At 42.7% G+C, this 17807-nt stretch overlaps 1 protein-coding gene across 1 annotated transcript; it reads left to right on the plus strand.

The window, feature by feature from the left end:
* Window positions 1–11043: 11043 nt before the first annotated feature.
* On the plus strand, window positions 11044–15838 carry LOC109758861 (FHA domain-containing protein FHA2). Its single transcript, XM_020317717.4, has 4 exons — window positions 11044–11477; window positions 11670–12419; window positions 14144–14298; window positions 15353–15838. Exons 2-4 carry the CDS (start codon window positions 11753–11755, stop codon window positions 15560–15562), a joined length of 1032 nt encoding a protein of 343 aa, XP_020173306.1. The 5' UTR covers window positions 11044–11477; window positions 11670–11752; the 3' UTR covers window positions 15563–15838.
* The last annotated feature ends 1969 nt before the right edge of the window (window positions 15839–17807 follow it).

The raw sequence follows: 17807 nt of genomic DNA on the forward strand, positions 1-17807 counted from the left end.
TTGAACTAGGGTTTTCAGAGGAGATGGTGCTGGTGAAGATGTTGATGGAGATTGCCCTCTCCCAATGAGAGGAGCGTTGGTGATGACGATGGCGATGATTTCCCCCTCCCGGAGGGAAGTGTCCCCGGCAGAACAGCTCTGCCGGAGCCCTAGATTGGTTCCGCCAAGGTTCCGCCTCGTGGCGGCGGAGTCTCGTCCCGAAAGGTTGCTTATGATTTATCCCTGGACGAAAGACTTCATATAGCAGAAGATGGCCACCGGAGAGCCAACAGGGGGCCCACGAGGCAAGGGGCGCACCCTAGGGGGTAGGGCGCGCCCCCACCCTCGTGGCCAGGTGGGGCCCCCTCTGACATACTTCTTCCGCTCAATATTTTTTATTATTTCCAAAAATAACTTTCGTGGAGTTTTAGGACTTTTGGAGTTGTGCAGAATAGGTCTCTAATATTTGCTCCTTTTCCAGCCCAGAATTCCAGCTGCCGGTATTCTCCCTCCTTATGTAAACCTTGTAAAATAAGAGAGAATAGGCATAAGTATTGTGACATAACGTCTAATAACAGCCCATAATGCTATAAATATCGATATAAAAGCATGATGCAAAATGGACGTATCAGGTTCTCTTGCTACAAGAATTTGATTTGCATATTGTTGATAGAAAGGGAGCTGAGAACCCCGTTGCAGACAACTTGTCTAGGTTAGAAAATGTTCTTGATGACCCACTACCTATTGATGATAGCTTTCCTGTTGAGCAATTAAATATTATAAATACTTCTCGTACTGCTCCATGGTATGCTGATTATGCTAATTACATCGTTGCTAAATTTATACCACCTAGTTTCACTTACCAGCAAAAGAAAAAGTTTTTCTAAGATTTGAGACATTACTTTTGGGATGACCCACATCTTTATAAAGAAGGAGTAGATGGTGTTATTGGACGTTGTGTACCTGAGCATGAACAGGAACATATCCTACGCAAGTGTCACTCCGAGGCATATGGAGGACACCACGCTGGAGACAGAACTGCACATAAGGTATTGCAATCCGGTTTTTATTGGCCTACTCTCTTCAAGGATGCCCGTAAGTTTGTCTTGTCTTGTGATGAATGTCAAAGAATTGGTAATATTAGTAGACGTCAAGAAATGCCTATGAATTATTCACTTGTTATTGAACCATTTGATGTTTGGGGCTTTGATTATATGGGACCTTTTCCTGCCTCTAATGGATATACACATATTTTAGTTGCTGTTGATTACGTTACTAAGTGGGTAGAAGCTATTCCAACTAGTAGTGCTGATCATAACACTTCTATTAAAATGCTTAAAGAAGATATTTTTCCGAGGTTTGGAGTCCCTAGATATTTAATGACGGATGGTGGTTCACACTTTATTCATGGTGCTTTTCGTAAAATGCTTGCTAAGTACGATGTTAATCATAGAATTGCATCTCCCTATCACCCACGGTCTAGTGGTCAAGTAGAATTGAGTAATAGAGAACTCAAATTAATTTTGCAAAAGACTGTTAATAGATCTAGAAAGAATTGGTCCAAGAAACTTGATGATGCATTATGGGCCTATAGAACTGCATATAAAAATCCTATGGGTATGTCTCCGTATAAAATGGTTTATGGAAAAGCATGTCACTTACCTCTCGAACTAGAACATAAGGCATATTGGGTTATTAAAGAGCTCAATTATGATTTCAAACTTGCCGGTGAGAAGAGGTTATTTGATATTAGCTCACTTGATGAATGGAGAACCCAAGCTTATGAAAATGCCAAGTTGTTCAAAGAAAAAGTTAAAAGATGGCATGACAAAAGGATACAAAAGTGTGAGTTTAATGTAGGTGATTATGTATTGCTATACAACTCTCATTTAAGATTTTTTTGCAGGAAACTTCTCTCTAAATGGGAAGGCCCTTACGTTATCGAGGAGGTCTATCGTTCCGGTGCCATAAAAATCAACAACTTCGAAGGCACAAATCCGAAGGTGGTGAACGGTCAAAGAATCAAACATTATATCTCAGGTAACCCTATAAATGTTGAAACCAATGTTATTGAAACCGTAACCCCGGAGGAATACATAAGGGACACTTTCCGGAATGTTTCAGACTCCGAAAAGGAATAGGTATGTGGTACGGTAAGTAAACCGACTCCAAAACAGTTTTTATGGCAATATTTCTCCGTTTTGGAATATTTAGAAGAATAGAAAAAATAAGAAGCAGTCCGGGAAGGACACGAGGCCTCCACGAGGGTGGAGGGCGCGCCCTACCCTATTGGGCGCACCCCCCTACCTCGTGGGCACCTTGTGTGCTCTCCGGACTCCGTTTTCTTGCACGATACATATTTTGGTCGGTAAAAATTCATTATATAATCTCCCGAAGGTTTTAACCCCTGTATCACGCAAATATCCTCTGTTCTTGTTTCGAGCTGTTTTCTGTCAGGGTTGTCAAGGCCAGGCATCATGTTGTCCCCGTCCTCCAACAATGGTGACGACGATGCTTGGCTAATGAAGATAGAGCTGAAGAGGGAAGAACCCATGGAGATCAACAAGGATGAAGGGATCAAGAAGGCCACGGAGGATCAAGCTCCGGCAGCAGAAGACATCCTTCAACTTGATCATAATCTTCTTACCCCAACTAAGATCGAAGCTTTCAAGATGATTGAGTTAGCTCGTATACAGAACAAGTATCTCACACATGAAAATATTTTGTTGAAGGAGCATATTGTTGCACTCAAGGGCATTATCCGCAAGCTGGAGGACCTCTTACGCTCGATGTGCGACTATCCATCATCAACAACACCGCCACCTTCTTCACCAGCAAAGGAGATATAATCACATGGGTATGGGCACTCCCCTTGGCAACTGCCAAGCTTGGGGGAGGTGCCCCGGTATCGTATCACCATCACACTCCTATCTTTACCGTTTTTCTTAGTTCGATCCTATTAGTAGTATCTTGATCTAGTAGAATAAAGTTTTGGTATGATCTAGTTTTGAGTTTTGTTTTATGATCTCTCTATGTAATCGAGTCCGTGAGCTATATAATAAAGATTAGTGTTGAGTCAAGGGCTTGATTATTTTGCCATGATCTTGAGTAAAGAAAAGATAAAAAGAATAAAAAGGAATAAAAATATCATATTGATCTTATTGAGAGTAATGACTTCACATAGAAAGAGTATGGTGATTAAAAGTTGTTGAGGGATGACAAACATAACTTTGGTCATCGTTGCAATTAATATGAAGTAATAAGGAAAGAGAGGTTTCACATATATATATACTATCTTGGACATCTTTTATGATTGGGAGCACTCATTAAAATATGACATGCTAATGAGTTGATGTTGGACAAGGAAGACAACATAATGGGTTATGTTTTCTTATATCTGAGATAAAGTATATTGTCATGGATCATCCAACATGTTGAGCTTGCCTTTCCCCCTCATGCTAGCCAAATTTTTTAGCACCAAGTAGAGATACTACTTGTGCTTCCAAAAACCTTTAAACCAGATTTGCCATGAGAGTCCACCATATCTACCTATGGATTGAGTAAGATCCTTCAAGTAAGTTGTCATCGGTGCAAGCAATAAAAATTGCTCTCTAAATATGTATGATTGATTGGTGTGGAGGAAATAAGCTTTATACGATCTTGTGATGTGGAAGAAATAAAAGCGACGGACTGCATAATAAAGGTTCATATCACAACTGGCAATATAAAATGACGTTCTTTCGCATTAAGATTTTGTGCATCCAACCCTGAAAGCGCATGGCAACCTCTGCTTCCCTCTGTGAAGGGCCTATCTTTTACTATTATATTCTTCCTTATGCAAGAGTCATGGTGATCTTCACCTTTCCTTTTTATATTTTATCCTTTGGCAAGCACAGGGTGTTGGAAAGATCCTGATAGATATATCTAATTCGATGTAAGTCAGCATGAGTTATTATTGTTGACATTACCCTTGAGGTAAAAGGTTGGGAGGCGAAACTATAAGCCCCTATCTTTCTCTGTGTCCGATTAAAACTCCGTAACCACAAGTATTGCGTGAGTGTTAGCAATTATGAAAGACTAAATGATAGTTGAGTATGTGGACTTGCTAGAAAGCTCTGACATAGACTCTTTCTGATGTTATGATAAATTGCAATTGCTTCAATGACTGAGGTTATAGTTTGTTAGTTCTCAATAAAGTTTCTGATTCATACCCTGCATTGTGAATATATTATTACTTGAGCATAAGAAATCATATGACAATATCCATATATGTTGCTGTTACAAGAATAATCATGATGCCCTCATGTCCGTATTTTATTTTATCTACACCTCTACCTCTAAACATGTGGACATATTTATCGTTATCGGCTTTCGCTTGAGGCCAAGCGAGGTCTAAGCTTGGGGGAGTTGATACGTCCATTTTGCATCATGCTTTTATATCGATATTTATTGCAATATGGGCTGTTATTACACGTTATGTCACAATACTTATGCCTATTCTCTCTTATTTTACAAGGTTTACATAAGGAGGGAGAATGCCGACAGCTGGAATTCTGGGCTGGAAAAGGAGCAAATATTAGAGACCTATTCTGCACAACTCCAAAAGTCCTGAAACTCCACAAAAGTCATTTTTGGAAATAATAAAAAATACTGAGCGGAAGAAATACGTCAGGGGGGCCACCACCTGCCCACGAGGGTGGGGGCGCGCCCCCCTGCCTCATGGGCCCCCTGTTGGCTCTCCGGTGGCCATCTTCTGCTATATGAAGTCTTTCGTCCAGAGAAAAATCATAAGCAACCTTTCGGGACGAGACTCCGCCGCCACGAGGCGGAACCTTGGCGGAACCAATCTAGGGCTCCGGCAGAGCTGTTCTGCCGGGGACACTTCCCTCCGGGAGGGGGAAATCATCGCCATCGTCATCACCAACGCTCCTCTCATTGGGAGAGGGCAATCTCCATCAACATCTTCACCAGCACCATCTCCTCTCAAAACCCTAGTTCATCTCTTGTATCCAATTCTTGTCTCTAAGTCCGGGATTGGTACTAGTAGGTTGCTAGTAGTGTTGATTACTCCTTGTAGTTGGTGCTAGTTGGTTTATTTGGTGGAAGATCATATGTTCAGATCCTATATGCATATTAATACCCCTCTGATTATGAACATGAATATGCTTTGTGAGTAGTTACGTTTGTTCCTGAGGACATGGGAGAAGTCTTGCTATTAGTAGTCATGTGAATTTGGTATTCGTTCGATATTTTGATGAGATGTATGTTGTCTATCCACTAGTGGTGTTATGTGAACGTTGACTACATGACACTTCACCATTATTTGGGCCTAGAGGAAGGCATTGGGAAGTAATAAGTAGATGATGGGTTGCTAGAGTGACAGAAGCTTAAACCCTAGTTTATGCGTTGCTTCGTAAGGGGCTGATTTGGATCCATATGTTTCATGCTATGGTTAGGTTTACCTTAATACTTTTGTTGTAGTTGCGGATGCTTGCAATAGAGATTAATCATAAGTGGGATGCTTGTTCAAGTAAGAACATCACCCAAGCACCGGTCCACCCACATATCAAATTATCAAAGTACCGAACGCGAATCATATGAATGTGATGAAAATTAGCTTGACGACAATTCCCATGTGTCCTCGGGAGCGCTTTTCTCTATATAAGAGTTTGTCCAGGCTTGTCCTTGGCTACAAAAAGGATTGGGCCACCTTGCTGCACTTTATTTACTTTTGTTACTTGTTGCTCGTTGCAAATTATCCTATCACAAAACTATCTGTTACCACTTATTTCAGTACTTGCAGAGAATACCTTGCTGAAAACCGCTTATCATTTCCTTCTGCTCCTCGTTGGGTTCGACACTCTTACTTATCGAAAGGACTATGATAGATCCCGTACACTTGTGGGTCATCAGTGGAGCACTTCTTTTCTCCCGTAGGGCTATTTCTTCGAGATCCATTCGCTCTGGAAGGGGGAGTTGAAACAATCGACATCACCAACACTCCATTCATTGTGAGGATCATCATCAACACCATCATCACCGGCATCCTTATTAAATCCTAGCTTTTAATCTATAAACTATTGTCTTAGATCTTTTGTTGAGAGTACTTTTTGGTATTGGTTACTGTTTGTAGTTGAAACTTAGAAGTTTTTATTGGAGAAAAATCTATATGTTTAGACTGTTAATCCTTCCATACCCACTGGTCAAGATCCATATGATGTCTTTTGAGTAGTCTGTTACGTTCTTGAGGACATGGGATAAACCTTGTTACTAGTAATCTTGTGAGGTTAAATAAAATTCAGTGATTGATATTATGTTGTGGTGTAATTCTATTGACTGCAAATCACTTAAGCATTAAGGGCCTAGAGGAGGTCATTGTGGGATTACTTTTATCTATGATGGGTGGTTGAAGTGACAGAAAATACCAAACCATAAGTTTATGAATTGTTACACGAGGGCCGTTGAACCCCCAAAGTTGAATGCTATGGTTATATGGTGTCTTAGTTTCTCTGTTGTATTTGCGGATGCTTACATAGAGGGTATAATCGTAAGTACATTGTTTGTTCAAGTAAGAACACCACATTCTTATAGGTTCCACCACAACAAATTATAAAAGCGATGAATGTTAACTCAATGAAACTAGATGAAAGTAACTTGGGTGAATCTCCCATGTGTCGCCGAGAGCAATTTGATTTCTAAGTAATACAATGGGCCTGTCCTTAGCATAATTAAGGATTGGGCCACTTGCTGCATTGTTGCAGTTTTGTTTCTATATATTTATGTTCTTACAATGGTTCTTGTGATAAAACAAACAATCAAACAATCTTTGCAGCTTATACGGTGATTCCTTACTAGTTTTTATCTACCAATTCATTTTTCTCCTCATTGGGTTCGACACTCTTACTTTCAAAAAGGGCTACAATAGACCCCTGACAGTTGTGGGTAATTCATTGTCAATGTAGTCAAGTAACGAGAACCTAGCAAGTGCCGACTTTTATTGTGAAGATGACATCTGGGACCCACTAGGTTAAAGCCTACACAAGTTGTTAGCATGTACGACCCCAATTGGTACATACGGGTCTCCAACAACTAGTCACGGCCAAAGGGGGAGATACATTATGGGTAAATACCATATGTGGTTGTATCGAGTACTCAACAATGCACACTCATGTAAATACATTAGAGAGGGGGGGGGGGGAGAGAACTACAAATGGGTACCATACGATATTGTATCTAGTAATCAATAGTCCACACTTGAATTCATTTTGGAGGGGCAAAAATATCGATTATGCATGAGAAGGGGGATACACACACAACTAACAAATTTTAAGATCTTGTCTTGCCATGAGTGCACGGTTCATGGATAAAGCACAAGACTAAACTCAGCCGACCATGAGAATAAGGAAAATGCAATGTTAGTTTAAGAATTCATTTCATTTACCAAGAGGCTCACACCTAAGATCCAACAGGTTACAAAGTCCGGTCTCACTCATGTACATACATGTCTCCAACACCCATGCCAAGTACACATCATTTGGTTCATGTACGGAGAAGCTGGCATCTGGGACCAAGCTTGTTACAAAGTCTTCTCCCAATCATGTACATACGGGTCTCCAACAACCACGTCAAGTATGTATCATTTGGCTCTTGTACTGAGAGGCTGATATGCGGGACCTAGCTTGTTACAAAGTCCTTTCCTAGCCGTTTACATACAAGTCTCCAAAGGTCGTGCCAAATACACGTCATTTGGCTCCTGTATTGAGAGGTTGACATCTGGGATCCAACTTGTTACAAAGTCCTCTCCCGGTGGTGTAAATGCAAGTCTCCCACAATCTCGGCAGCATGCAACTTTTGGCTCCTGTATTGGGAGGCTGACATCCGAACCATGTCAGGTCAAAGCTACCTCATGTGGAGCGAATGAGGTGCAACTGACCTTTGCAACCAGGTAAAAATATCGCCCTCACACCGATCACGAACAACCTTGTCATAAAAGGTCCAAAGGATGTCATAGAAGTGCCCCGGTAGGGCACAAGCGCACTTCCAGGAAAATCTTTTGATACATTGTCATAGATTTTTGTGTGCGTAGTAGAGTGTTGCCGCATGTATGACAAAAGTCCTCTTTTCATCATGGATGTGGTCACTGCTATGGCACTTTACCTTTCTCATTGGGCCATTTTGTCATAGAAGCACATTTTTGTTGTAGTGTGCTATATGTGTTGTAGTAATAGGTGGAAAGATATATGGTAAAAAACGGTGCATGTTACTTAGTCAACTGCTTGGAGTATGGGCTATGGCTTGGGTTGTTAGTGGAGATGCTAGTTTTACCAGTATTTGACTAGCCACGAGTACACCATAAAGCTGCTTTTGTGCATTTTGGTGTCTGCTAATGGAAGTACTCTTATGACGATGAACGTCCGATTTTGTACCACACTGCCTTTGAATGCCACTGATAATATGACAAGAATCTAACGGTGGTTTGGACTCCCGTATATAAATATGATGGAAAAGTGTCATAAGTATAACAATGCTCGTCCGCTAATTTTTTAATTGGGGTGGGGGTGGGTGTTGGCGACAGCGGGGGGCATCAAAATATTTCCTTTCATAGTCATGTCCTTCATCGTTTTACCCTAACCCTGTGCCCTTTATTAGTTCTCGATTCCACCCAAGCCCCACTCCTTGTAGTCTTCTCTCCCATTTTCTATCCAAGAATGCCTTTCAAACTATTCTCCCATCCATTGACACTACAGTTCTTGCTAGCACCTGATCCGGGACATAAGAAGGGCAGGTAGTAAATCTGATCTCAAGGTTATAAACTGTTTTTCTTCTTTTCTCTTAAGTTGTTCTTCAAATCGGAGATTTTACCTTCGGGCTTGGTACTTGATTGGGTTGAAAGTTCAGATCTGGTGAACTGAAAGTTACGTGTTCATGTGTTGAAAGTAGATCCGGTGAATCAGAGGTTAGTTTTTTATTTGGTTGAGAGTAGTTATGATGAACGGGATGTTTGGCTAAAAGTAGATCGGGTGAATTTGAATTTAGATTTTCATTTGGCCAAACGTAGATCCGGTGAATTGGAAGTTAATTTTCATTTGGCTAACCCATGTAACAATTTTCCCTTTTCTGTTCTTTTCGGTTTTCCTCCAGTTGTTTTTGTTTGTCCTTTTTTCCTATCGAAATATGTATATGGCAACCGTGTGGCAGATTGTGAAACTGCCACACGCATCCAGCGTCGTCACTTCCCTCCCGATCTCCTTCCTTCCCCGCACCCGATTTCTTTCCTTTCCCGCACGCCTCCCGATCTCCTTCCTTTCCCGCACGTCCTCCCCCACCGACCTCTCCCGATTTCTTTCCTTTCCCGCACGCCCTCCCCGATTTTACCGTGCCTTCCTAATTTTCGTAATCGTCAATTATGGCCCACGCGCCTTCCCGATTTTCGGCAAAAACAATGCTTGGACTAGGATTTGATCTCTGGTCTGCAGGTAATCAACAAAGGGAGCTAACCACCTCACCTATGGCACTCATTGTTGAGCAAGCTAAGGGAAATACTGTTTTAACATGTTCGCGGTAACTTTGATCATTGGGAATAAATTTGTTCAACCCGCCCCCCGGTAATTTCTGTAAATAGCACGATAACATTCATGCCATAAACCAGATAATTTAGATACAAACATCATGGTAACTTTAACCATTGGGGAAGACAAATGTGAAAAGATACCCAATAATTTATGTGTAAATAGACGGTAATATACGCAGCGCACATCTGATAACTGAGGTAGAAACACCATGGTAACTTTGACCGTAGGGAATATTTTTTTTTGAAAAGATACTCCGGTATCTTCTGTGTAAATAGCACGGTAGTATACCTCCCCCCCCGGCATTTTTATGTCTAAATAGCATGAAAACATACGCACTGCGATAACTAAACACCACGATAAGTTTTTGACCCGTGGGGGGGGGGGGGCGGGATTTGCTGAAACATACCCCTGATAAATTTTGTGTAAATAGCATGATATTTTAAGCACTACGAGCTTGATAGGTTACCTAGAATCCCCATGATAACTTTTTGTCCCGGGAAAAAGTTGTTCAAAACATCCCCAATATTTTTTGTGAAAATAACATGATAATATAAGCACCGCATAACCGATAACTTGCAATATAAACATGATGGTAACTTTTTTACCAAAGGAAACTAAGTTGTTAAAAACATACACTCGCCTCGCGCGTGGGCCTCTTGGATGAACACAACACATGGCGTGCCATGGGAAAGTCACATAATGTTTAGTGTCATGAGGGGCTCACGTGCTATAGGCGTGATAAGTTACGCAAAAACATCGTGGTAATTTTTGACCTATGAAAAAAGCTACCGAAACACACCCAGGTTTTTAGGTGCAAGTACCTTGATAATATACAAACTGTAGACCCAGTAACTCATGTACAATCCATCATGGTAACTTTGACCGGGGGGAGGTTGATGTACATATACCCTGGTAACTTATGTGTAAGTACCACGATATTTTACACATCGAAGACCTTATAACTTGTGTACAAAACCAGTGGTAACTTTGAAGGGATGTAGTTGTTGAAGCATAGATACCTGGTACGTTCTATGTAAATAGCACGGTAAGTTATGCAACACAGGCCTGATAACTTGCATGCGAATACCATGGTAACTTTGTCCTGAGGAGAAAACATGTGGTAGATGTGAAGAAGTGGCAGTTTTCTCGGGGGTGGGCGCCCGAGATGTGTGGGAGAAGCAGGTTTCTCGGGCGAGTCTGCGGGGTCGTTTGAGAGGAGGTGAGGTCAAAGGACGAGGGATCGTGTGGTACTTTAAAATGAAAGAAGTAGAGGTGTGACAGTTTTGCTTATATGGCACACGTGTGCCAAATATCACAGTCCTTTTTCTATTTATTCTTTTCCTTTTCCGGCCTTATTTTTCATATTCTATGATGTATCTGATGATACTTATTTATTATTTTCTCTAATAATAATAGGAGAACAATATATTGATTTGTTATTGTGATGAATGTTGATTTGTTATTTGCCCAGAGTATCCGTCGAGCATTAGCTGCCGTTGGATTCAGGTGTGAGCACGTTTTCTCATGAGCGGATAAAGATAACTCCATCCTCATGGTTGTCCACCAGATACTGACCAGTACTCGCTGGCCGTGAGAAATTTACTCAAATTCCTTTTAGAATCTCGCAAATTGAATTAGTATCGGGCCTTGATCTGCGAAGATTCAGGTGATGGTACACCGCTTAGAATTCCGGCATCTCCATGTCGACGGTGTTCATCATCATCTTCTAAAGAAAGTTCCCCTCTCCCTTATTCATCGTCACTGATTTCTCCCCTCGGACGCCCCCTTCCCCACTCCCGTTCGTTCTTCTTCTCTTCCCCGCAATTTCCCGGGCCGACGGCGACGGGGGCGGGGGCGGGGCGCATAAAGCAAAGGGCAACTGCCTACTGGCACTGGATTAGCGCCGATTAATTTCCTCTTTTGTTGGTAAGGAAACCCTAGCTTGACGGACGAACTGTTCTAGTGGGGTTGATTGGTTTTTTTTTTTTTGGATTCTTTCCTTGCTGTGGCAGTGAGCAATCAGAATCAAAATCAAAATCATAACCTGAATCTTTCTTTGCTCGCCGATTGCTTGCTTCTTTCCGCCATACTAATTATTCTGTTCCTTGGTCCGATTAGGTTCCTCTACTTCCGCGCGCAAGATCGGCCTGAGGCGAGGCGGCTAATCTTGTCGGAAAATCGAGGGTCCAACTGAAGCCGATATGCCCAACGTCAAGTCCGCCGCTGGTGCCGGTGCCATCCCTGCCGGATCCTCCGGCGGCGACGGCGAGGTGGAGGCAGGGTTTGCCAAGCTGCAGGGTGAGGATTTCGAGTACTACATGCAGACCTACTCCATCATGCTGGGCCGCAACAGCAAGAAATCCACGGTGGATGTGGATCTCTCCAGCCTCGGTGGGGGGATGAACATCTCGCGCCACCACGCGCGGATATTCTACGACTTCCAGCGCCGCCGCTTCGCGCTTGACGTCATCGGCAAGAACGGCTGCCTGGTTGAGGGTGTCCTGCACCTCCCTGGGAACCCTCCTGTTAAGCTTGACTCACAGGACCTCCTTCAGATTGGAGACAAGAAGTTTTATTTCCTCTTGCCCACGAGGTCTATCTTTGCCTCGTTCGCTGCTCGGCAAGCCCCTGTTATTCCTCCACAGATCCCACCGCCAGCTTATGCGCGGCCAGGGCACCCTCGTGTGTCCGATTTCCATGACCGCTTCTCTGAAGGTGATTATGGCCGGGACAGTGATGACATTGGGAATGGTGTTGGGGAAGGTGGAATGAAGGGCAAGCTGAAGAGAACCAAGAAGTCTCCCGGAGATTTGGACATCTATGGTGGGCACAGAATCAATGTTGAAGCAATAGGAACATTGGGTGAAGGTGATGCATTATCCTTGCTCTGCATTTTTGCTGTATATACTTCTCCTTGCTCATCATCTTGTTTTTCTTCTAAAAGATATGCAGAGTTGAGATGATTTTGCACTCACATTTAGCTGTACCTTTTCATGCGGTTATAGTAATATAATGATTAAAGATGATACGCCAACATTCATATTAGAGGCAGATATACACATTATAACGTAAATGTACTGTTATGGGAACTATCTATCTGTATAATTCTCTTATGGAACTCTGATTAGACGTTAATCAGTTAGAGGCTAGCTGTTTTTCTCTCTCGGGCTTGGGCGACTAAACCTAGCGACCGCTAGGAGAGCTCATCCGCCACCTTCCTTCGGCGGCTCCCCTCCGCCGGCGACTTGGTTGTCGGCGGTGAGGGGGGTCGCTGGATCTACGCGTGTGGATCGTGTAGCTTTAGGTTAGACCCTAGTAGCATATGTTTTTTGGGTCGTTCATCGTCTTGGCTTCGGCGGTGGCGATGGCGGCGCTTAATAAAGAAGCTTCAGATCCTTTCCCATCGAGGCGATCCGTCCTATGGTTGGGGATGGATTTGGAAACCAGTCTGTTCAAGCAAGGATGGTGTGGCGGCAGAGGCATCCTCGTGGTGGACTTGTGTCCTTGGGCTCCGCCGTTGCGATGGCATTTGCTCCAGCGCCGGCGCGGAGCGTGGGAGGTAGTCCTGGAGTGGATGCAGATTGTGGTCTGCATCGACGGCATCTGGAAGATGGTGGATCGTGTACTGGGTTCGTGGTTCATGGGTGGCAGGTATGGTTTCCTCCTTCGACGTTTTAGTCGTGCGGGGGTGCCAGATATTGAGTTCGATGGCGTGTCCGGGGTGTTGCCCCGGTCTGATTTGTTCAACGGTAATGGCTTCGCCTTTGGTGAGCCACCTTGGAGGTCCGCAAAGCTGCATGTCAGCGATGGAGCCGCGTCGAGCTCGGGTGAGGAGGTGATCTGTCATTGTGTCCTTTGGTGGCTATTGTGGTGGTGCCAGAGGCATGTGACGGGCGTTGGTGTCAAGCTTAGAGGGTTTTTCGGCCTTGATTATATTTTTCCTTCTTGGCTGATGTTCCTTTGTGCAAAGGCTAGCGTTCTGCTTATTTTTCACTTTTGTCAGGTCAGTGTGTACTTGTACTATGATCCTTATGATATAAATGAGACGTATTACCATGAAAAAGAAAAAAAACTCTGATTAGACGTTTACTGCAGGTGAGCATACATTATTAGTTGCTATTGCAAGTGTTATTATGTAAGAACATTATGCTTTATCATGATGTGTAAACATAACTGCATCTCTCATGTTGTTACCTTTTTAAGAGAAAAGGAAGCAGAGATGCAGTTATATTTGCACATTAAAAGATACACATCCAGATGCTTCAATCTGAATGTCTTGACGTTTTCCATTCTTGGTGTCTAGAGATAAATTAAAGTACATTATCTAGGCTATTTCTATCACTATAGCAGCTGACATACTATACTTATCAAGAACTATGAATTAGTAAATTGTACTCCCTCCGTTCCATGATATAAGTTTAGAAGCTGTTGGTGAACTTTGTTCCTGTTTCCAGTTCTGGACCTCGATTCCAAAGCTGTTACTGCATTCTGTTTATTTCAGCTTTGTCCATTTAAAGACCAAATTCATTACCTTTTAACATGTGAGGAAGTATTTGTTTGATCTGAAATGAACTGACTTCTTTTTTGTGCAGACAATAGATCAGAAATAAGATCAAGGGGTGACAAGGATGTGGACAACCAGCACCTTCAAACGGAAGAGAAGGAAGTCGTGTCATCTGTTGCGACTGTGTTATCTGACCTCTGTGGCCCCGGAGAATGGATGCCTATGAAAACACTCCATACAGAGGTTTGTCATGGAAAAACACACATATTTCGTATCCCACTTCTATGATGAAGTTAAAGTATGCTATATTAGTATATTACCCCAAATTAGTCCAACCCGTCTTCTGTGAAACAACTGGATCTAACTCAGGCTTGGAAAATTTAAATGTACAGAAAGTAGCTTACTCTTTTGATACATTAAAGGGATAGGCGATATCATCACAGTTTAATTTTTTGAAATAGAATATCATTACAACTGACGACACTAAAAAAATGACTTATTGATTCAAAAGGATAATAACCTAAACTGCATTCTGAGAATATCATCTGGGGATAGAAGTCAGGTGCTAGCATCCCTGCCTGTCTAATACTCCCTCCGTTCACTATTAAGATGTTCTAACTTTTTCTGAATTAGATGTATATGGACGCATTTTAGTGTGTTCGTCCACTGATTTCAGTCCGTATGTAGTCCATGTTGAAATATCCAAAACATCTTATAATAGTGAACGAAGGGAGTAGCTTAGTTGTATCCCGTAGGTGTATGTACGATAGCTTATCAAAACTACCATATAAATTCATGAAGGCATGCAGTTGTAGGCGCACAGGCTATAATAGGGCTTTTAGCATGTTAATGCTTGACTCTGCCTGGTAGCATCCCTCATTTGTCAGTTGTCACTCCGAACATGTTTTGCATTGAATGTTGTTGCTTGGGATTTGTGGAGCTGTGACTCGCGGCAGAAGATTTTGTACTGATACTTACATAATCTTGTACAAGTAATGGGAAAGACTTGCAAGTATATCTTGTTATAGCTATCTTAAAATTTTCACTGTTAAATTGATTAATACTAGTGCTACATACTGGGATGTCCTCTCTATTCTGGTTCAGGTCATAACATTATCATCATTACTGATGTTGTTCTGCTTACCACCGGCTGCCAATTCAGAACCCCCTTGTTTTAGTTTCCCTTTTCTGATGATCTCCTTTTTCTTCACTCACCCAGCCATGTAAAAGCTTAGCAAACTGTTACAGTTACAATCAGTGTTGGCAATCTCTTAACCGTTTGTTTGGCTACTCGCAGCTTATGGACCAGTTTGGCAACGTGTGGCACCACAGCAGGGTGCGGAAGTACCTGACGGCGGACGACTGGTCGGTGATAGAAGCCAAGGGGAGGCCATGGTACGGGCTGCTGGGGCTGCTCAGGAAGTACCCGGAGCACTTCGTCATCAACACGAAATCCAAGGGCAGGGCGATCTCGGAGTTCGTCTCGCTGGTTTCCTTGCTCTCCTGACCAGCGAGGTGAGGCTGTCTCCAAAGCTTTGCTTGGGTTTTGTTCCGCATCCTTGCCGTCGCCGTCGGTCGGTCGGTTCGTTCGTGTCTGGAAGGTCGAGTGGCGTCCTGATTTGCCTCTGCAGTTTTGCATCAGTTAAATGAACTTTGCTGTAATGTACTGTACACCTGGCTGGTTTCTTCCGTGTTTTTACCTATACCTCTGTAGTGTCGAGAATGTTATGCGGAAACAGGACTTATAAGGGTAGTTTTCAGTTCGCGTCTCTTCAGGTTTAAAGTTGCCTCTTTGAACTACCGAACTTAGGGCGTCCTGTTTGCGTGACACGGCGGCCGGTGGCAGCGACACTGATGCTGGGACCGTCGCGCCATTGTTCCCAGCAGCAGCCGTCTGGCACACAGCCCTGTTATTTGCCGTGCCTAGCATGCTGCTCCATTGTTGTGGTGGGTTTTTTTTTCTGAGACAAGTTGTGGTGGTCTGGTGGGAGCGAATGGCAAATTCGTGTTGTCGAGCATGGGCCGTGGGAGTGGAGGCCATCTGGTACACCCCAGGCCCAGGAGAAAACAAAAGTGGAGTAAAAATAGGAGAGCCGAAATTTACACTTGCTAAATCCTTCTTTGTTCTAAACTGCGCAATGCTACATGTACGGAAAGTTCCTTACGGACCACAGTTGCTAAATCCTTCCTTATTCTTTTTTGTGTGTAATGCTACATCTACGGGAAGTTTCTTACGGACTGAATTTACGATATCAGTTGGTTGGCTGGCTCATAGTGAAAATCACTTGAGAACAAGGCGTGCCCCTGTTGGCTAGGCGCCCAGCCAGCCTGCACGTGTTCGAGCCTTGGTTGGCACATGGTGGTTAAGGATTTCTCTTCTATTAAAAAATGCCTCAAAGGGCTAGCCTTGGAAGGTCGTTTTTTTTTTTGAAATCAAGCTGAGTTTAGCATTTTTGTTCTAAAATCGACTCCTAATACAACGTCCTTGTTAAGTCACGCTCCTTTTATAATAGCAACCATTGGATTCATTAGTGTTACATGTTGAAACATTTGATTTGCAATGGTGCCAACACAAGATTCATGGGAAGTGTCAATTATGTCCATGAGGGGTCGCAAATTCGTGATGACAACCATCGGGGAGACAGTTTAAATGACAGGATGTGATGATGAGTGGCAATGCTATAAGCTAATAGCGAATGTGCCTGCAAGTTAGTTGTGGTCCAAATCAACAATGAATGCAGAAGTTGAAGTATTGTAAGAGGGTTGTGACTGAAAATCAAGAACGCAAGAATAAAGTAAAAGTACAAGAGAATAATGGAAATGATGAAATCTGTAATAGGGCTAACGAGTTCTCAGGGAATAAGGATCCACCACTAGTATGTGTGTTACGTGATTACCCAAATACATAATTTTATGTTTAGAATCCACCTCAAATTTTTTTATTAGTGAATGGAGCCAACATAGATACATGCATACATCCAGTAGATGTGAATCACATACATCACCATCGTTCCTCCCCACATTCAGGTCACGAAAATAAGATTAAGAGTTTCCCCGTGGACGCGAATAAATGTGGTCTCCGTCAATCCCTTATCAGAGATCAAGGAAGGAGGGAAGTAGCTTCTGTCATCGTAGTACCTGCTCAACCCACCGTCGCAACAATAGTAATATCCTTCTCGTCCATAAAGGCAAATGTTGTGTGACCGACTTCACATAACATCGGGAAGAATATTAACATAAACATATAGAAGATAATCATGTATCTTATCGATGTTCAGCTGATACACATACTACTAGGGTTCCTTCATATCTTAGAAAACTTTGGGGCTTACTCAGACAAGGAGACAACTAGCATCATCAAAATGGCCAGGACAATGATCAAGTCTTTGGGGGTCAGGTTATCCACAGGAACAATTATGTCATCACATTGCAATTCACTTCCAAGCATAATGAAGATCAATGGGTACTCACTAATGTATATGGACCCTGTGAGCATCAAGAAAGACAACTCTTTATTAACTGGCTCAAGAATTTCCATATGGATGATGATGTTAACTGGATTCTTCTGGGGGACTTCAACTATATCAGATACCCACACAACAGGAGGAAATTTAGATGATATGCTCAGTTTTAATGAAGCTATTAGTCAGCAAGCACTGGTTGAAATCCCACTGAAAGGAAGGAAGTATACCTGGAGTAATATGCAAGAAGCACCCCTGCTTGAGAAACTAGATTGGTGTTTCACATCTGAA

Source organism: Aegilops tauschii, chromosome 7 (genome assembly GCF_002575655.3).
Source record: "Aegilops tauschii subsp. strangulata cultivar AL8/78 chromosome 7, Aet v6.0, whole genome shotgun sequence".
Lineage (NCBI taxonomy): Eukaryota > Viridiplantae > Streptophyta > Magnoliopsida > Poales > Poaceae > Aegilops > Aegilops tauschii.